Consider the following 21,844-nt stretch of genomic DNA (forward strand, 5'->3'; position numbering starts at 1 on the left):
GTGTCATGCAACAATTTAGTAGGCAATAATGGGCCTTAAGCAACAATGCTATGTTGGGGGGGGAGATAGCTAGCTAGCGTCTCTTCCACCCATGGCATTGGCTCATAGCCGCACTCCTTAAACCCATCAACATTCGTGTACAGTGAAGATTGGTGAAAAAAAAAGGCCGGCTGCATATGGGGTCTTCCGGGACCTGGACACTTCAGCTTACTGGGTGCGCGCTGCTTCCGCTTCTTGTCTGTCCAAGCTAAATCGAGCTTCTCACAGGCTGTGAGAAGTCCATGAGCTCCCGAAAGGGAACTTCCGATACTGATAAGCCGGGTTGTCCTGGAGAAAGACAGAATTTTGGACTGAGATCATATTTCCAATCGCACTGAGACTTTTAGAATTATATCAAACATGAAAAGTTACAATTCATATATTCCTAAATTATAATAATCACAGTATGCATGTATAGTAGCTTGAAGTCACATTTTCATGACCCGGCCATATTCCCAATAAGGAAAGAGGGGGCTTAAGTACAATACCTGTACCATATAACTCCATCTTCATCAGAGCATTCTCAGATTTTTCAGGAAAAGATTTGCTAAACAGTAAACTAAGATTACATAAGTTACCCAGATGTTACATTTTATAAGTTTACTTGTCACTTTTTCAGTAGATGGTGCCTTGGGGAACCAGTTCCAACTGTACCATGCTACCAGTGCCTGCTCTGCAGAACTGTAAAATAAAATGAGCACATATCAGCAGCTCATTGAAGGAGTAGGACTCTGGCAAGCCATACTACTAATATAAGGTTGATGAGCTTTAACAGGGTGCACCTCAGGCACTAGCTCATAAATGAACCAGTTCCCTTAAGAGAACCTGAGACTCCAGAGTTGAGCATGGATGCTGTCTAGCAAGATTACCTTAAGTATAGCTTGGGAGAAAGCTACACCCCTTATGAAGTGGGCCATGACACCTACAGGGGAAGGCATTCCACATGTCTTATAGGCTTTAGTGCTGGCCTTTCTCACCCAGTGTGGTGACCAGCCCCTTGTGGTTGCCACTAAAACAAAGAAATAGCTTATTAGTTTTATGCCACCTGGCTGTGCACTTTATATAAACCCTAAGGGTCCACACTGCACCCCCTGTCTTTGGAACAGGGGCAGACAGAATGTCTATAAAACTATAGGCTGAGGGTTAGAGGGTGACACCTTGAGGAAATAACACTAACTCTATGGTTAAGTACATAAGACATAAAGAGACACTATGTTAGGCCATCTAGCCTCCTAGTAGAGGGACTCTAGCATTTAGGAGAGTGTTCACCACCTGTGCTGGGAGACTATGGTGTAGACTTTGATCACATTCAGCTGTTCCTGATTTGGATCTCACAAGGGGTGTCCTTCAGAAGAAGCATCCAAACCAAATTTAGTATGGCCAACAATGGAGCCACCAGCAACAGGCAAACGTTGTCAAAATTAACTCTCACTAGGGCCATTTGGAGCTGTTCTATCTCGGGATGAACTCCAGTTGATGGACTGAGGCAAACAGGTCCACCTCTGCCTTGCCAAATATTTGCTAGATCAACTCCCCAGTGTGTTGTCTTGCATGTACCTGCATAAGCAGGGATTCAGGCGCTTCCCACCTTTAATGCGACCAGGAAATAGTTTCTGTAAATGCCACATAGGAACCCTTTTTATACCCACTTTTTCCAGAAGGAATTGGGTTTATTGTGCAAAAGCTGGAGCCTCCCAAACACTGACCATCATGAGGCAGATGCCATTGAAATGTGGTGACCAAGCTTAAAACTTGACTGTAAGGGGATAGACCTGGAAACATTTACCATGCTACCAGGTGGTGTGAGAGTGGTGCAGACTTGTAGCTGTGACCCAGTAACCTGTTGTAGGCTAAAGCCTGAGATGCTGTGAGTGCATTAGTCATCGCCCTAAAATGCCTCAGCAGCAGGAGCTGCCTGATCTGAAGCATGATTTAAGAATGTTTCTTCTATGGGAGACATACTGCTGCTGTGATGCCAAATGCAAGGAGCTAATAAAAGATTTTAAATCTGCCCTGCTCCTATGCTGGCATGACACCATCCCTAACTGAACTCTCTGGGCTCAATGTCATGGTGCAGATTATGACTCTATTCTGCTCCTCTCTTTGCAAAAGGGGCAGGCTATTATAGGCTAGAAAGATGATCACAAATATTGAGCTCAGTAGCTCCTAGTTTTATAACCATAAAGACTGTATAAGACTGTAGAAAGAACATTACCTATAATCTTATACTCCAGTATTCATGTTAGCTCTCACTCTCCAGTGTTCTGTATTGTTGTAAGATTTATGATCAAACTTTTGATGTCACCCAAATGAGGATGGGTTCCCCTTTTAAGTCTGGTTCCTTTCAAGGTTTCTTCATTACGTCTAAGGGAGTTTGTCCTTGTCACAGTCGCCAACTAAACTTGACTTGACAATTCCTAGTCTAGTTGATACAGCCAAAACATTGTCCATAGTGGAGGAGATCTAAAAGGAGGACTAAACAGTTCAGACTGCAAAGATTTAATTAGCTCTGCTGCACTATCCCTGCTACAAATGAAAATTCGGATATTGTGGGCTTGTCAGGCAAGCTAAAAATGGCTGATTCCAGGACCTTGACCTTGAGAAAAGCTTAAAAACCAACACTGAAATTTTAAATTTTGAAAAGAAAAAAATGCATACTGGTAAGACAGATTTCCTTTGAGAGGTCATTTGGACAGTTAAAACAAAAAGCTTTTAAAGAAAATAACATAAGACCTACTGTCTTGGACATGGAGAAGGCTTGCTTCTGCTTTTTTTTTTTTGCATCTGGCACGGTGAGCCTTGAATCTGTACAGGGCACAAGTGTGTGCAACAAACTAGAAGGGTCCAATTATCTTTGTTCGTGGTAATTTAATTGGTTTTATGTTTGTTTAAATATTCAGCTAAATCAAAAACACAATCAGATTTTTATTAGATACTAAATAACCAATGATGAAACACCAATATGGATTAGTATGTGTCCTTGTTGTTGTATGAAAGTTAAGGACACTGTGTAGTTGGGGACGCCAGCAAGACTCGCTATGGCAGCATAATTAAAAGGGAGATCCAGAAGGTAACACAGACATGAGAGATCTCTGGGATAAGAAATGACCCCCCACACCACTGTCAACAACCTGGACAAATATCCCAGTTCACCAAATACTCTATATACATGATCCCTCCAGATCTGCTCCTTTGCCTAAGGAAAATACAAGACTTGACTAAATAAATATGTTTTCAGCCTTGACTTAAACACAGAGACTGTGTCTGAGTCCCGAAGACTGATTGGAAGGCTGTTCCATAACTGCGGGTCTTTATAAGAGAAAGATCTGCCCCCCTGCTGTAGTCTTCATTTTTCGAGGTACCAACAAATAGCCTGCACCTTTTGATCCAAGTAGGCATGGAGGATCATATTGGTAAAGAAGTTCACTCAGGCGCAAGACCGTTAAGTGCTTTATATGTCAGTAGTAGTATTTTATAATCAATGCGAGATTTAATTGAGAGCAGTGTAGACTGATTAAAACGGGGTGATGTGGTCATATTTTCTAGATTTAGTGAGGACTCTTGCTGCTGCATTCTGAACTAACTGAAGCTTATTTATGCACTTGCTAGAACACCCAGACAGTAAAGAAGTTTCAAGAAGTGTGTTTTTGTTTGTTTGTTCAACTGATTTAAAACTGAAAATATAAACATTCTTTATCTATAAAGAAACAAAGTGTAAGTGACAGTTACGTACAGCACAGCTTCTATTGTAAGATATATTGCAAAAATTGGAAAGGTTTTAGTTCAACTAAATTCTAACCTTATTCCAATTTTCTTGCAAGTTGTTTTATAATGTGTATAAAATGTATAAAAATTTTATTTTAAATATTTTATTTAACAGCATATTTATCACTTGGCACTAAACATGCCTGGAGCTCTATTTACACCAGTATACCAAATTTTAATATTACCAGTCATTGTATTTAACATGGTTTAGTCATAGTATTAGTGCGCTATTCACAGAGACCATTATTAAATTTGTTTCTTACCTTTATTGACAGATTGTGGTAGGCTGTGATGCAGAAATCTGTGAAGATCATCATCCGGTGATTCTACAATATAAAAAAGATGCCAGGTGGGTGAATGAATGTTACAGTAATATAATAATTAATAGAAAAATAAACAGAGATGGAAAGACTAAGAAAGTAAGATAAGGTTACTGATTTTTTTGTTGTGGATAAGACTGGCTTCAGTGGTGCCTTGTGCATTCTGACACTGAAAAGGCACAGTCATGGCAATAAGTCAAGGCAATAAGAAAAATATTTATGTCTTTATTAATCTTTTCTATACAGCAGGGCAAAAAAGTATTTAGTCAGCCACCAATTGTGCAAGTTCTCCCACTTAAAAAGATGAGAGAGGCCTGTAATTTTCATCATAAGTGCACTTCAACTATGAGAGACAAAATTAGAAAAAAAATCCTGAAAATCACATTGTCTGATTTTTAAAGAATTTATCTGCCAATTATGGTGGAAAATGAGTATTTGGTCACCTACAAAAAAGCAAGATTTCTGGCTCTCACAGACCTGTAACAACTTCAGGAGGCTCCTCTGTCCTGCAATTGTTACCTGTATTAATGGCACCTGTCCACAACCTCAAACATTCAGACTCCAACTCCACTATGGCCAAGACCAAAGAGCTGTCAAAGGACACCAGTAACAAAATTGTAGACCTGCACCAGGCTGGGAAGACTGAATCTGCAATAGGAAAGCAGCTTGGTGTGAAGAAATCAACTGTGGGAGCAATTATTAGAAAATGGAAGACAAACAAGACCACTGATAATCTCCCTCGATCTAGGGTTCCACGCAAGATCTCGCCCTGTGGGGTCAAAATGATCACAAGAATGGTGAGCAAAAATCCCAGAACCACACGGGGGGACCTAGTGAATGGCCTGCAGAGAGCTGGGACCAAAGTAACAAAGGCTACCATCAGTAACACACTACAGGGACTCAAATCCAGCAGTGCCAGACGTGTCCCCCTGCTTAAGCCAGTACATGTCCAGGCCCGTCTGAAAATTGCTAGAGAGCATTTGGATGATCCAGAAGAAGATTGGGAGAATGTCATATGGTCAGATGAAACCAAAATTGAACTTCTTGGTAAAAACTCAACTTGTCGTGTTTGAAGGAGAAAGAATGCTAAGTTTCATCCGAAGAACACCATACCTACTGTGAAGCATGGGGGTGGAAACATGCTTTGGGACTGTTTTTCTGCCAAGAGACCAGGACGACTGATCTGTGTAAAGGAAAGAATAAATGGGGCCATGTATTGTGAGATTTTGAGTGAAAACCTCCTTCTATCAGCAAGGGCATTGGTCTTTCAGCATAAAAATGATCCCAAACACACTGCCCGTGCAACAAAGGAGGGCTTCATAAGAAGCATTTGAAGGTCCTGGAGTGGCCTAGCCAGTCTCCAGATCTCAACCCCATAGAAAATCTTTGGAGGGAGTTGAAAATCCGTGTTGCCTAGCGCCAGCCCCAAAACATCACTGCTCAAGAGGAGATCTGCATGGAGGAATGGGCCAAACTACCAGCAACAGTGTGTAAAAACCTTGTGGAGACTTACAGAAAATTTTTGATCTCTGTTATTGCCAACAAAGGGTATTATAACTGTAGGGTGCCTGCCCAATGGCCCAACCACAGCTAACGATACCTGCTCACGGAGGCACATTGGCCAGTCCGAATCTTAGTCAGAGAAAATATAACGGTAAACTAATATTCTTTAAGTAGGCCGCTCAATGCTTGCTCATTCATTAAGAACTATTGATTTAGTTGCTTGGTCATAACTTGCTAAGTCAGTGATAGCTGCTACACATGCTCATGGACACAAACTCTCCAGACTGTCCCTTAGTCAGAGGATTTAACAGTAAACTAATATTCTTTAAGTAATCCGCCCAGTGTTTGCTAATGCATAAAGAATACTGTATGTAGTCACTTAGTTATAACTTGCTAAAGTAAGAGATGGTCAGAAATCAGAAGGTCCCAGACATTGTGCTCTATGCTACATCCGTTCATGAGCCTTCAGTTTGTACTATCCTGGTCATAGATTTGTGGTAACACCAGACTACATAATTGACTAGATATAAATGATTTCGAGAGATTTCAGAGTTAATCAAGAATTTTACATTTAATTGCCAGGCAATAATCAATAAACAAATGTCACATTTAAAACAAATAATAAAAGAAAGTTACATACATGATCAGCATAAAACCAAATAATTTAGCAATGCAGTTTACTAAAGAATTGTCAAAGAGTTACTGTACCTGGCAATAGAGACACACAGAGACTGTGTGGGAAGTTCTGACTACAGAATGCTTCCCTGAGTGCTTCGCCAAATTTCCGTAAATACCCAAACCATCGTAAACACTTGTAAATTCAAAGTGATAAAACCTTTGCAAACCCTTTCTTGGGACAGGATGTGACCTAAAACCAAATGTCACCTAGACCACCTGTTAAGGATCTTCTCAGGAGCAACCCTTATGTCAGTAATTTCCCCAAACCTGATGTCTGTTCTACTGATATGGGACTTAGATCATATTTCCAATCACACCGAGACCTTTAAAATGATACTAAACATGTGAAAATAAAATTTATACATTATGCAAGTAAAGTAGCTTGAATTTCGGGACCTTCATCTTTCCATGACACGGCCATCTCCCCAGAAGGGAAAGAGGGGGCTCAAGGATGGGCAGCTGAACAAATGGCTTTCTCTCCTCAGATCAAAGAGATCCTCTCTTCAGATTAGAAGGTTTATTGTTTTCTTGCATGGCAGTTCTCGGGGTCTGGGATTATGAACAGATCTGACCATCCTTACATAACAAAGTATTGAGATAAACTTTTGTTATTGACCAAATACTTATTTTCCACCATAATTTGCAAATAAATTCTTTACAAAATCAGACAATGTGATTTTCTGGATTTTTTTTCCTCATTTTGTCTCTCATAGTTGAAGTGTACTTATGATGAAAATTACAGGCCTCTCTCATCTTTTTAAGAGGGAGAACTTGCACAATTGGTGGCTGACTAAATACTTTTTTGCCCCACTGTACATCAAGACCAACTATTATACCAGTATGAAGTTTATTTATTTTTTTAGTTTATAATTTTTTTTATTTTAGAAGGAAAAAGTACCAAAAAATATTTTTGTTGAATTGCTGAATTTAACTGTAGCATTAGTAAAAAAAAATAGTATACAGACATTGTTAAACATGCTTTTTACTTTTAATTAACATTTGATTAACTTTTATGAGAACTGTTTTTGTGCTGTCCTATAGCAGTTTGCGTTTGGCTTTTCTCTATAGGTCAGACCATTGGCACTTAGTGCAGTCCGCATGCCTCCCTTCTTCTGTGAATAATGTGGGGTGTTCGCCATTCCAGTTCCATGACTCCAGCATCTACAGCCCAGTGAACAGCTTAGTATGGACAAGAATTACTTTGCAGCTACCTGACCACATCTCCTCTGGGTATGCAGTTAGTATTTCTGTTTATTAAGAAAAAAAAAAACATTGAATCATAATTGATGTTAAAATCGGGACAGAAGCAGAAAAAACACAGGTAATCCATCTAGGGCATATGTGTCAAACTCAAGGCCCACGGGCCACATCCAGCCCGATGTACAATTATATCTGGCCTGCAAGATCATTTTATATAGAACTATTATTATTGTTATTAATGGCCTGGCGATATATGAAGTGCTGATAACACACAAACAACAGATCCCATAATGCAGCGCTTCAGCTGCCTTACCGAATGCTAGGCTACCTGGGAACATTCCAGCGTCAATCAAGTCAAGCTTCTGTTGATGTATTTAACCCTATTGTAAAGTTATTGTGAAGCCCCTCACAATGGCGAAGTGGTGTTTACCGGTGACACTGCCGGTAAACTCGTGTGTCTCTTATTTGTGGAGCGAATGTGGCTGTAATTAAGGAATTAAATATAAGACGCCACTACAAGACAAAACATCGGGAGAAGCTGAAAAACCTGAATGCAGAGCAGAAGATACAGAAAGTAGAAAAGTCCTGAGAATCTGACATTTCAGCAGACGTTTTTCACCAGAGCAAAATCACAAAGTGAAGCTGCTTGAAGAGCTGCATGATGAAGGTGTGTGACAAAATGGCATAAGAGCAAAGAGAACTGAATGTTTTGATTTGTTGTTATTTTAACTTTTGCTGAAAAGCGCAAATTTTATTTTTCAGGGTTTTTTTGCAGTATGTACATATTTCTAATTTGTATAATTTTGACAGGAGATATTTTTATGAAGAGCAAAATATTTTAAGTTATTTAAAGTTTAAGTTGATTTATTCTGGAATAATATTCCTGTCTGTTTTAATTCATATTTATGTTCAAAAAACATTTAGTTTTAGTGTGTTCAATAAATGTCCTGTTCGGCCCGCGACCTAACGTGTGCTTTGAGTTTTGGCCCCCCGTGCAATTGAGTTTGACACCCCTGATCTAGGGCATATTAGCATTTTTTAATCACAATTTTTAGCTTTAAAAAACTTTAAAAAGTTTTAATAATATACATATATTTTTTAACAAGTATGCAAAATAACTATGTGTCTGCAAAGATCAAGTTCAATATGGAGCTTATTAAACATACATGATAAGGGCAATGCATGTAAGATACTGTCAGGAGTCCAAATGAAGTGAAACTGTATGCATGTGTAAAAAACAAGCATGCCAATGGTGTGTGTGCAACCACATCACCACAGCTGTGAGTGGATCAAACATCCGCATGTTTGATTTGGCACATGTTTTTACGCTGGATGCCCTTCCGAACGCAACCCTCCCCATTTATCCGGGCTTGGGACCGGCACTAAGGCTTGTGCAACCCTAATGGCTGGGGTTGGTTCCCTGACCGGGGATCGAACCCGGGCCGCAGCGGTGAGAGCGCCGCATCCTAACCACTAGGCCACAAGGGAACCTTAACTCTGCATATGTAGACACTAAATAACACAAAACAGAAAGCTAAGAATGACGATGGGCAAGGGCAAAAACCAGTGATCACAATCAGGGGATGACAAATGTGAAACTAACAGCATGGCACAATGTGCATTTATTCACTGGAATCAAATGCGAGATCCTGAGGGAGAACAAAGGACGCGACCCGTACCGGCGTCCGCGAGGGAAACGAGCCGGCGTCAGGAACAGGCTGAGGGCACGTGCACACCGCGCTCCCTTACCTAGTATCCTGCTAGCCAACGTTCAGTCACTGGAGAACAAGCTCGACGACCTCAGGGCAAGGGTCAAGTTCCAGAGAGACATTCGGGACTGCAACCTTCTCTGCTTCACTGAGACATGGCTGAACCCAGCGGTACCGGACCACGCCATCCAGCCGGCCGAGTTTTTCTCGGTTTACCGCATGGACAGAACACTGGAGTCGGGGAAGTCAAGAGGAGGTGGAGTGTGTCTGATGGTGAACAACCACTGGTGCGACAGCGCGAGCATTGTTCCTCTTTCACGCTCCTGCACACCAAACCTGGAACTACTGACCATCAAATGTCGGCCCTTTTATCTACCTCGGGAATTCAGTTCGGTCATAGTCAGTGCCGTTTATATTCCACCTTAAGCGGACACGGACACTGCAGTATGGGACTTACATGAGTCACTAACGCAACACCAAACACAGCATCGGGACGCTGCGCTCATTGTGGTCGGAGATTTCAACAGTGCCAACCTCAAGCGCGCACTCCCGAACTTTTATCAGCAAATCACCTGCCCCACCAGGGGCGAAAGAACACTGGACCACTGCTATACAACACTAAAGAAGAGCTACAAGGCACAATCACGTCCACCGTGTGGGAAATCGGACCATGCCGCCATCTTCCTCATGCCTGTTTACAAACAAAGGCTGAAACAGGAAGCTCCGGTTCAGAGGGAGGTCGCGCGCTGGACTGACCAATTGGTGGCCGCTCTGCAGGCCGCTCTGGATGACGCAGACTGGGACATGTTCTGGCGCAGCTCTGATGACATCAACATGTTTACGGAAGCGGTTGTGGGATTCATCGGGAAACTAGCGGATGATACGGTGCAGAAAACCACCATCAGAACATTTCCCAATCAGAAGCCGTGGGTGGATAAAACCATCCACGACGCTCTGAGATCCCGCTCCACTGCCTACAACACGGGGCTCGCCACCAGGGACATGGATGAGTACAAGGCTGCGTCTTACAGTGTTCGCAGAGCGGTGAAGGATGCAAAGCGGCGCTACGGGAGGAAACTAGAGTCACAGTTTCAACATGGTGGCTCTAGGAGCCTGTGGCAGGGACTAAGGACAATAACGGACTATAAAACACCATCTTCTAGAATGGTGAATGCGGACGCTTCTCTGGCAGACGAGCTAAACACCTTTTACGCTCGTTTCGAGGCTGCAGCTAACCACGCTAGCGGTGCTAGCGGCACAACCAGCATGCACGCCGAGAGAGCCGGAGAGGTAAACACATTCACCATCTCGGAGCATGTTGTGAGGAGGGCATTCAAGAGAGTGAATACCAGGAAGGCAGCAGGACCAGATGGCATCACAGGTCGGGTTCTGAAAGCCTGCGCTGACCAGCTAGCACCGGTGTTCACTGAGATATTCAACCTCTCACTGGAACAGTCTGTTGTCCCCTCATGTTTTAAACAGTCCACCATTGTTCCTGTCCCGAAGAAACCCCAGCCCGCCTGCCTCAATGACTATCGCCCTGTAGCTCTGACCTCAGTAGTGATGAAGTGCTTTGAGAGACTGGTCAGAGACTTCATCACTGCATCACTACCAGACACACTGGACCATTACAGTTTGCGTACCGTCAGAACCGCTCTACTGAGGACGCCATTGCTCATCTCCTCCACACCACGATGAGCCACCTGGACCAAAGAAATGGGAATTATGCAAAGATGTTGTTCGTAGACTACAGTTCAGCATTTAACACCATAATTCCCTCCACACTCACCTCTAAGTTAGAGGTCCTGGGCCTCAGCCAGCCGCTGTGTCAATGGATCTCTAACTTCCTGACAGACAGACCACAAGCCGTACGGGTGGGAAAACACACCTCATCTACCCTCACCCTCAGCACTGGAGCTCCCCAGGGTTGTGTTCTGAGCCCCCTGCTGTACTCACTGTACACATATGACTGTGTGGCCACATCCAACTCCACCAACATCATCAGGTTTGCTGACGACACTGTTGTGGTGGGCCGGATCTCCAACAACAATGAGACGGCCTACCTACAGGAGGTTAAAAACCTGGAGAGATGGTGCCAGGAAAACAACCTTCTCCTGAACATCAGCAAAACTAAGGAGTTGATCGTGGACTTCAGCACAAAGCGGGAGCGGTCATACCAACCGCTAAACATCTGCGGGACTCCAGTGGAAAGAGTGGACAGTTTCCGGTACCTGGGTGTTCACATCACACAGGACCCGTCTTGGTTCTGTCACACTAACACCCTGGTGAAGAAGGCCCGGCAGCGTCTGTACCATCTGAGACGCTTAAGGGACTTTAAACTACCCTCTCAGGTGCTAAAGACTTTCTACACCTGCACCATTGAGAGCGTTCTGACGGGTAGCATCACTTCCTGGTTCGGGAACAGCACCATGCAGGACAGGCGAGCCCTCCAGAGGGTGGTGCGTTCAGCTGAACGTACCATCCACACTGAGCTCCCTGACCTGCAGGACATCTACAGCTCGCGGTGCAGGACCAGAGCCAGAAAGATTGTGAAGGACCTCAGCCATCCCAACAATGGACTCTTCTCTTTGTTGCGTTCAGGGAAACGCTTCCGCTCCTTGAAAGCGAACACAGAGAGAATGAGGAGGAGCTTCTTCCCGCAGGCCATTCGGTGTTTAAACCAGGAAACACCCGGGATCTAAAAGCTGGTCCACTCTCTCCATCATCACACCTCTTCTCTGTACATACCTCACCTCTTGCACCACGTCACTTTAAACTCTGGACTTGCCCAGCAAAGTGCACTTTATATTATTTATTTTATACCACACCATTCTGCACACGGACACTTTATGGACACTCTATACCGCACACAGACACTTACGGACCCTTACACCGCACCATACTGCACATGGACACTTTATGGACAACCCATCACTAAAATTGTCTATTGTTTACACTTTGGTACACACTGTTTACTGTTTCACCGTCTACTGCCATAAGGATTTTCTCTGTATATACATTTTTCTCTCTTTGTTTACATACCTATTTTTATATATCCTTATACCTTATATTCTATTTTATATAGTTTTTATACTTTATTTATCTGTTTTTTTTCTTTCCCCCCACCCTATTCCCCTCTTGCCGGACCGTCGTATAAAGCATTTCACTGCATGTCATACCCTGTATGTATGTGTATGTGATGAATAAAATTTGATTTGATTTTTGATTTGATTACCTGGGACACCATGGCCTTGAGATCTGGGAGTCCAAGCAATAGGCTGACAGGGATTGCTTTGCCCAAGGTAATTGGCAATGTAATTCAACATATTGATGTCCTGGAAGCTCAACAGAGCCAGGCCTGCTTTCATAAATTTTGTTAAAGTAAGCTGATGGGGCTAAACCAAAGGGAAGAACTCTATATTGTGAGGAGGACACCACTGACTTGTGGTCAACAAGCTCAAAACTGGAGGGTGTACCCATCCCCTCTGATCCATAGAATAAAAAGAGGATAAACCTGGAAGAAGTTGCCATATTTCCAGGTGATAAGAAAGCAGACTGGTGTCTGTGACCAAGCATGCACTCATGGGCCATAGTTTAAAATGCTGTGGGGTCGGGTGCATTGGTTAGGGCCCTGAAATGCCTTGTCAGCAGGGACTGCCTGATATGAAGCACATCTAAGCCACTGTTTCCTACAGGAGAGGATGTCAGGACTTCTGCTATGATATCCTTGTAGTCTGTAAGGTTAAGCCAGCGATTCCTGCTCCATCATCCCCACTACGAATAAAAAATCAGGGTATGTTAGGCTAGCCAAAAAGAGCTGATTATAGGACCCAAATAACTCATTATGGAGAGAGAATTAATGTTACTTGCTCTGAGCTGCTTTCTTGGCTTCAGGCTAATCTATAGAAAGCTTTTGCATGGCATGCATATCATCAATCAGTTCTTTATAGGCAACTGACTGGTGTGTCTCTTTGGTGCTGTATTTTTTTGTGAAAGCTGTTCTATATCGAATTCTTAAGAAAAAGATGCAAGATATGCATGAGAGAGATATTTCATCCATCATGGAGTGAGCCACTAGAGTAAAATGCAGCTCTGTTTGCAGGCGGTCTTCAAGCTTTAATGCTTCTGTGAGCTTAAAATTCGCACTCCATTATCTAAGTTCATGTGTTGGCTCAGAGCAATGAAAGGCAGTTGCTTTATTTCCTACTCTTCAGAAAAAAATGCTAGGTAGGAGCTCAGTGTTCTCATCCTATGCTTCTCACAGAGCACACAATTAGAAATGTCCTCAAGTGCTAACTGCATAAAGAATACAATCACACACTTGATGTCACCCAAATAAGGATGGGTTCCCCTTTTGAGTCTGGTTCCTCTCTAGGTTTCTTCCTCATATCATCTAAGGCAGCTTTTCCTTGCCACAGTTACCACTGCTTTCTCATCAGGGATAAATATACATCGTTTACCTTAACTCTTAAATATTGTAAAGCTGCTTTGAGACAATGTCTGTTGTAAAAAATGCAATAGAAATAAATGACTTGACATGTGATGCACTCTGAAACACCTAACACACAGATTATGCTCTTATGTCAGTGTGGCTCTGCAATTTCTGAAAGACCTGCTTGGTTTCAGTTTTAAAATACAGTAAAACCCTGTTGTACGAGCAACTAATAGTACGAGCAAACGGAGTTACGAGCGACCCTGCTTGCAAAATTTTACTCTATTTCACAAGCAAATATTGAAGGCACGAGCAAACCCACGCTGCCGGTTTCCCGCATTCGACAGAGGGTAACATCAGTCGCTTAGTTGATGACATATCGCTCGGTCGCTCTCGTTTTTCAGTGCAGCAAAAACGTAACTTTTTTTAGTGTTATATTTTTATTTCACTAGAAATCTTTAAAAAATGTCTCCCAAGAAAATCAGTGATGGTGCTGTGACAACGAAAGTAAATATAATTACCATTGAAACCAAGAAGGTTACGAGTGTGTTGTGCGTCTCAGACTCGCAATCAACCACTATCACGTGGGGTTAGGGTTAAATGACGTTTACATTACGGTAATTTGTGGTGTACTTGTTTATTAAAATAATCTACAAATACTTTTAAAGTGCAGAAATAAGCGATCAAATGAGGTTTCAGAACGGATTAAATCGCTTTTACATTAATTCCTATAGGGAAAATTAGTTCGAACGTACGAGCAAATGGACCTACGAGCAATTTTTAAGAACAAATTATGCTCGTCCAACGGGGTTTTACTGTAACTTGTTTTCAGTATGCACAGGCCACATGCTTCTCATCAGCCAATAATTGGCATTGTTTTAATTTTGCTTCAAACACTCATCACAATCAAGGTTTTGCCATAGTGTCAGCTACTGATGCAGCATTAAGTGAACCTATGGCAGTGTACACCTGAGAATGTGGTGAAACCCTATAACCAATAATCTTGACAAAACAAATATATTTTCAACCTAGACTTAAACACTGAGCCTATGTCTGCTGCTACACTCTGGAATAACTAGAGTTTCCTTATGCACTTACTAGAAGATCCAGATAGTAAGTGAAGGTGGATGAGTTTAAGTACCAGGGTTCAGCAGTGCAAAGTAAAGAAGTTTGTGTGGGAGAAGTGAAGAAAAGAGTGTAGGCAGGGTGGAGTGGGTGGAAAAGAGTGGCAAGAGTGATATAAGGGTATTTGCGAGCATGAATGGGAAAGTTCATAAGACTGTGGTGAGACCTGCTATGTTGTTTGGTTTAGAGACAGTGGTATTGACAAAGAGACAGGAGGTGGAGCTGGAGGTGGCAGAGTTAAAGATGCTGAGATTTCCATTTGGAGTGACGAGGGTGGACAGGATTAGCAACGAGTTTATTAGAGAGACGTTTTGGAGACAAGGTGATTAAGATTAAGATGGTTTGGTCATGTGCAGAGAAGGGACGTTGTGGTATATAGGTAGAAGAATGCATAGGATGGAGCTACCAGGCAGAAGGAAAAGAGGAAGGCAAAGGAGGAGGTTTATGGATGTGGTGATGGCAGACATGCAGGTGGGTAATTTAAAAGTGTTAGATGTAGAGGACAGGATTGTATGGAGACGGATGATTTGCTGTGGTGACCCCTAATGGGTGCAGTCGAAAAAAAAAATATTTAAGCTTTATATATTTGTTATTTTATTATTTATTTTAAGTTCTTCAGGGGAGCTTCATTACAAACAGTGTAGATAAAAGTTGATTTTAGACATTCAGCAGCCTTATTGAATTATATGGGGTAGCTGGCATTAACATAATTGAAAATCTGGGAGATCTAAGAAACTGTTCACATTGGCTGGTGAGTGCCTTAAAAAAATAGGTCAAGAGTCAAGTCAAGAGGCTTTTATTGTCATTTCTACTATACACAGTGGTACACAGTACACAGTAAAAACAAGACAAAGTTCCTCCGGAACCCTGGTGCTACACTAAACAACATAGAGCTACAACACAACACAAGCTACGTAAAGTGCATCAAGTGCAACCTAGTGCAAACAGTGCAGACAAAAAACAGTACAGACAGACAGTGCAGACAAACAACACACGACAAGACACAAAAGTTCCATTTCAGTTCTGTGTATTGAGGAGCCTGATGGCTTGCGGGGAAAAACTGTTGCACAGTCTGGATGTGGCGGCCCGAATGCTTCGAAACCGTTTTCCTGATGGCAGAAGAGTGAAAAGTGTGTGTGACGGGTGTGTGTGGTCGTCCACAATGCTGTTGGCTTTGCGGATGCAGCATTTGGTGTAAATGTGCATAATAGAGAGGAGAGAGACTCTGATGATCTTCTCAGCTGTCCTCACTATCCTCTGTTGGGTCTTGCGATCCGAGACGGTGCAGTTCCCAAACCAGGCATTGATGCAGCTGCTCAAGATGCTCTTAATAGTCCCTCTGTAGAACATGGTCAGGATGGGGGAGGGAGATGAGCTTTCCTCAGCCTTCTCAGGAAGTAGAGACACTGCTGGGCTTTCTTGGTGATGGAGCTGGTGTTGAGTGACCAGTTGACGTTGTTCGCCAGATGAACACCGAGGAATTCAGTGCTCTTGATGATCTCCACTGAGGATCCATCTATAATCGGTAGAGAATGGTCACTCTGTGCTCTTCTAAAGTCCACAACCATCCACAGAGACAGGTTGTTCACTCCACACCAGGCTCTTAACCGTTGCACCTCCTCTCTGTATGCTGACTCGTCGTTCTTGCTGATTAGACCCACCATGGTCGTGTCATCGACAAACTTGATGACGTGGTTCAAGCTGTGCATTGCTACACAGTCGTGAGTCAGCAGAGTGAACAGCAGTGGGCTGAGCACACAGCCCTGAGGGGCCCCAGTGCTCAGTGTGGTGGTGCTGGAGATGCTGTTCCCGATCCGGACTGATTGAGGTCTCCCAGTGAGGAAGTCCAGGATCCAGTTGCAGAGAGAGGTGTTCAGGCCCAGTAGGCTCAACTTCTCGATCAGGTGCTGAGGAATGATTGTGTTGAATGCTGAGCTAAAGTCAATGAACAGCATTCGTACATATGAGTCCTTGTTGTCCTGGTGGGTGAGAGCCAAATGGAGGTTTGTGGAAATGGCATCGTCCGTGGAACGGTTTGGACAATACGCAAACTGCATGGGGTCCAAGGGGGGTGAAAGCTGGGTCTTAATGTGCCTCATGACGAGCCTCTCGAAGCACTTCATCACGATGGGTGGGAGCGCGACAAGATGATAGTCATTGAGGCAGGGGACAGTAGACTTCTTCGGCATGGGAACAATGGTCTTTGTCTTGAGGCACGCAGGAACAACGTTGCTGCTCATGGAGATGTTGAAGGTGTCTGTAAAGACATCCGTTAGCTGTTCTGCACAGGTTGGTACAATCCCTGTGTTATGTTTGCTCTGTTCTCATGTGCATCAGCAGAATGAAAAGGGCTTTAGTCAAAGACAGGCCCGTTTCTTCACAGCATTTAGCCAGTTTATTTTTAAGTGTTGTTTTAGGTCTATGCCTAAATATTCTCCTACACCTTGGAATGCTTGCTTTTCAAAGAGGCGCCAATGTCACTTCTAATTTGATCAGGGACTTCCCATCTTAGAATTATTTTTGAAATGAGTGCTTTAGGTACTGCCCTTGTATCCTGTTTAGACATGTGGAAAGATTTGACCCATTTGGAAATCATGTCCACTGTCACTAGACAATACTTTTTCCCTGCTAGCTGTTAATTTAATAAAGTTTATTTGTAGGTGTTCACAAAGTTTTTGGGGAGTAATTAGCAATGCACTGTAGCGACTGGGGGCAAACTTATACTACAGATAAATTGAGTATATAGTTGGATGCACAGTCTGCCCGCATTCTCCACCATTCTATGTAGCGAATTTAGCTCGCAAAGAAAGGTAAATATTTATAAGTAATTATAACGGGTTATAGTTACTCCTAAATATTTAAATTAAGTTGAATTGACGGTAATGGAATTAACATTACACTTATTTGTCTGTTCGTCCGGCAAACAGACAGTATAATTTATACACTGTGGTATACAAGCTCTCAATAAAAGTGTAAGCCGTGGTGCTCATCCTTTGATTGAAAAGCAGATGTCAGGGGTTAAAAGGAAATTCCTGAGACATGAAGTCTAAATGACACGTGCCAGACGCTACAGCACTTTGTACCAATGACTAGAGATACTGCTGTACCTTTTTGTTCCTTTTAATTTGTGGGCTCACCTAGGTGTCAACTTAACATAATACGGGAACATTTTCTTTAGTCAGTATAGTTTGTTATTGGAGCTGTACTAAATACCATCTCTTACCACACATCAGACTTTTCTCCGGGCTGTTTAGTCTTCTGATGTAGACGGTACTTACTGATCTCTAAGATCTACTGTAGATGTACAAAGCACAATGTATCATTAATTGAAGACAATTTCCTTGTATCCGCTTTCAATGCTGCATCTGATTTGGCATTGCTGTGTGAAATGGGGGTCATTTCTCCCTGTATGCACTTGACATTTACATACTACAAATATGTTTTTCATAACAGGATTGCTTCCAGGAGGTCAGAAATCAGGCCATTGTACATGATTAGCTTTCTTTCTTTTACTATATGAGAAAGCAATTCAACAGCATCTTTCTCTCATTGGTCCCTAGATGGTGCGGCAATCAAATAATCCTCAACATATTGTAGGAGCACTGACCATGAGAAGAGTGCCAATGATTAAGACTGGCATTCAGGAACTCATTGTAGATTTTTTTAGAGAATAATGATACACAATCTTGTGTTTTCCTGTTGAAAAAAGATGCAAAGATGCAAAACAACTGGTTATTTGGTGCACTGTAGAATAAAGGAAGCATTAGCCAAGTCCATTACAGAAAACTATTTACTTATTAGTGGGATTTATGACAGATTTCTTTCTTTCTTATTTCTTTAACTGTAAAACACTGTTGGATCTGAGCTAGGTGTTCAGTAAAGGTCTTTACACATTTCATTGTATCCCCATGCTTATACCATGACATGTGGATATTCAATTCAATTAATTTTTATTTGTATAGCGCTTTTAACAATGAACTTTTTCTCAAAGCAGCTTTACACAGATAATGTGGTGATTAATATGTTCTTTGCAAGTAAGTTTGTCCCTGATGAGCAACTGTGGCAAGGAAAAACTCCCCAAGATGGCATAAGGAAGAAACGTTGAGAGGAACCAGACTCAAGAGGAAACCCATCCTCATCTGGGTCACACCGAATGTCCATTTGAAGCAGACATACAATGTAGCGGGGTTGACATTAACTACAGTCCAATCCATCCTCAAAGCGCCCCTTCTTACTCCGGAATTTCATGAAACCACCCAAGGCGTTGATGAGAAACCGTCCCAAGCTGCACAGAGTGGCCTCCAGTCGAAGAGAACACTATCCAGAGGCAGGCCTGGACGAAGTGGGAAGATCCACGGAGGGGAGAGGGGCAAGAACAATGGTCACTGGAGCCTCAGGAGCAAGTTTAACTCGACAGAGAGAGAGAGAGAGAGAGAGAGAGAGAGAAGAGGGTGACAGGAAGATAAGGATATGGATTATTAAGTGTCCTTATTGTTGTATGAAAGTTAATGTCACTGTGCAGTTTGGACTCCAGCAAGACTCGCTATGGCAGCATAACTAAAAGGGAGAACCAGAAGGTAATACAGACATGAGGGATCTCTGGGATAAGAGACGACCCACCACACCACCGTCAACAAACCTGATTGAACGTGTGAATGTGAGGGGACGACAGCATACAAATATCCCAGTTCACCAAACACTCTATATCCATGTTCCCTCCAGATCTGAGCCTTTAACTAAGAAAAAAAATCTACTGATCAAAGGATTGACTGAATAAATATGTTTTCAACCTCAACTTGAACACTGAGACTGTGTCTGAGTCCCGAACACTGATTGGAAGGCTGTTCCATAACTGTGGGGCTTTATAAGAGAAAGATCTGCCCCCTGCTGAAGTCTTCATTATTTGAGGAACCAACAGATAGCCAGCACCTTTTGATCTAAGTAGGCGTGGAGGATCATACTGGTACAGAAGTTCACTCAGATACTGCGGTGCGAGACCGTTAAGTGCTTTATACGTCAGTAGTAGTATTTTATAATCAATGCGAGATTTAATGCGGAGCCAGTGTAGACTGATTAAAGCAGGGGTGATGTGGTCATATTTCCTAGATCTTTCTCAGCGGGTGCTTCACTGAGAAGAGCAAACCTGTTGGACACGTGAAGCGGAGAGGAATGGTGCTCCCGTGGGCAAGCCTTAGCATTAGCTTTGGCTATGCGAGTATGCCGCCGAGCCGTCACCCATTCGCCCCGCGTACCTTAATGTGATTACTGTAGTGTGTGTTCGTAGTTCTGGTGGGAATGGCCTCCACTCACTGCTTTCAAACCCTCAAACAGGGAAAAAAGCGCTCTTCCAAAAGCAAAAATAGACGAGACGGAGCCAACAGAAAGTAAAGGATGCAGGAAATCAAAACGATATTTTGATATTTTAAAGCGATGAAAGAGAGAAAAAATTAACTGTAAAAAATGTAAAACGCAGATACAAACAAAATTCCCAGCAAACAGTTCAACAACAGGAAACAGGAATTGACGTCACCAGTGTTTCACCAGTAACCAGGATATGAATTAAACAAAAATATTTAAGTGTTTTCCCTATTCTCACATAAAATATGGACAGATCTACTCCCACTGTACACTGGTGTTCATCCCAGCACAATCTTTTTTTTTTACCATCGATGCATCTGTTTTTGTCAATTCTCGAAACTATTCTTTTTCATATTATTCATCTGGACCTTCAGATGAATGTCCAGTCTTCCACATTCATGCACTGCGTGTTTATGGGGTTAGTTGTCAGGATACGGCTTATTATCATTATGTATTTACCTATTTCAGTGGTCTCTATTGTGTTCATGTTGCTGCATGATCTTTGTTCCATGAGTTTTTAGATTTTTGGAATGTTGCCTATTATCAGACCTTTGTAATCAAGCTTGATTTTTTTTTGTTTTTTTTTTTGGATTCTTTAAAATAAATAAATATGGCCTTTACCTCAGCTCCTAGTTGGTCTCTGTGCTTGGGTTCACACACAGGCATGTGACAGACCGCCAGGGTTCGAGGTGTGAGAATTCTGACATTAGTAAGATGTCAGCACCTGAGTCTACTAGGAACACAATATCTTTCCCTTTTCCTAAATCTGCATTTTATGTCTCCCAGGGCCATTTATCAGTGTCATTTTTCTTAAGAAGGTTACTCACCCAATAGTCTGTGCTCCCTCAGTTAAAACACCCATCTTTAGCTCTTGCTTCTTTTTTTTTTACCTTGGCAGTTAATGATTTAATAAGTTTAATGATTTACAATGAAAGTCACTGCAATCCCCAAAGCTCCTCTGGACACACTGGGAAACCACTTTGCTGCCACTGTAATCAACAAAAATTACAGCTATATTTTAAAGGGGTGGCTCACCACATACCAACATATAAACATTAATCAGTGCACACATAAGTAATGGCAAATTACTGCCAGTAAAAAAGACGCTCGAGCATGCTTGCTTAAAGTATGAGGATGAGTACTGGGTTCAAGTAAAAAATATAAGCTGTAAAAAATAAATAAAATCTGTTTGTCATATAAAGTGATTAAGTCTCTCCTGAAAATTTGGACTAAACTGCTTGATGAATTAGTTTTATGAACTTTTTGAAGCATCAATGTATCTGTGTAGACTGTCAATTGAGGGACAGAAATCTCGTAGATTTCATTTGTATTTCTGAATTAAAGTCTTGTGGGTTTCGAATGACTTAAGGGTGAGTAAATGATGACAATGTTTTTCCATTTCTGAGTGAACTATCCTCTTAACTGATTTTTTTGAACTGAACTCTGTGTCCGAAAACAAATACTTCTCTCATATGTAGGGATGCACAAATACCTCTTTTTTTACCACTTTTATTTTTTTGTACTTGCCAATACTGATACCTACATTTTCATAACATTTGTCATAAAAAAAAAAATAAATAAATACTAGGAACAAAATCAAATAATAAGAAGAAGAATATGAAGAACCATTTCATAAAGCAAACAGATATTTCCTTCAGTTATTTTTACACTACACAGAATGTTTTCCACTCAGCGTGCTTTGCTACATCTCCTGC

At 42.1% G+C, this 21,844-nt stretch overlaps 1 protein-coding gene across 8 annotated transcripts in view; it reads left to right on the forward strand.

Moving 5' to 3' along the window:
• Positions 1-21,844, forward strand: part of reln (reelin) — a 515,746-nt gene that overhangs the window by 483,499 nt on the left and 10,403 nt on the right. For all 8 annotated transcript variants that reach the window (XM_046864386.1, XM_046864387.1, XM_046864388.1 and 5 more), the window contains 2 exons: positions 4,080-4,153; positions 7,374-7,535. In XM_046864386.1, the coding sequence (XP_046720342.1) occupies positions 4,080-4,153; positions 7,374-7,535 (236 nt within the window). The remainder of the gene's footprint in view (positions 1-4,079; positions 4,154-7,373; positions 7,536-21,844) is intronic.

This window comes from Silurus meridionalis, chromosome 13 (genome assembly GCF_014805685.1).
Source record: "Silurus meridionalis isolate SWU-2019-XX chromosome 13, ASM1480568v1, whole genome shotgun sequence".
In the NCBI taxonomy this organism is placed as follows: Eukaryota; Metazoa; Chordata; class Actinopteri; order Siluriformes; family Siluridae; genus Silurus; species Silurus meridionalis.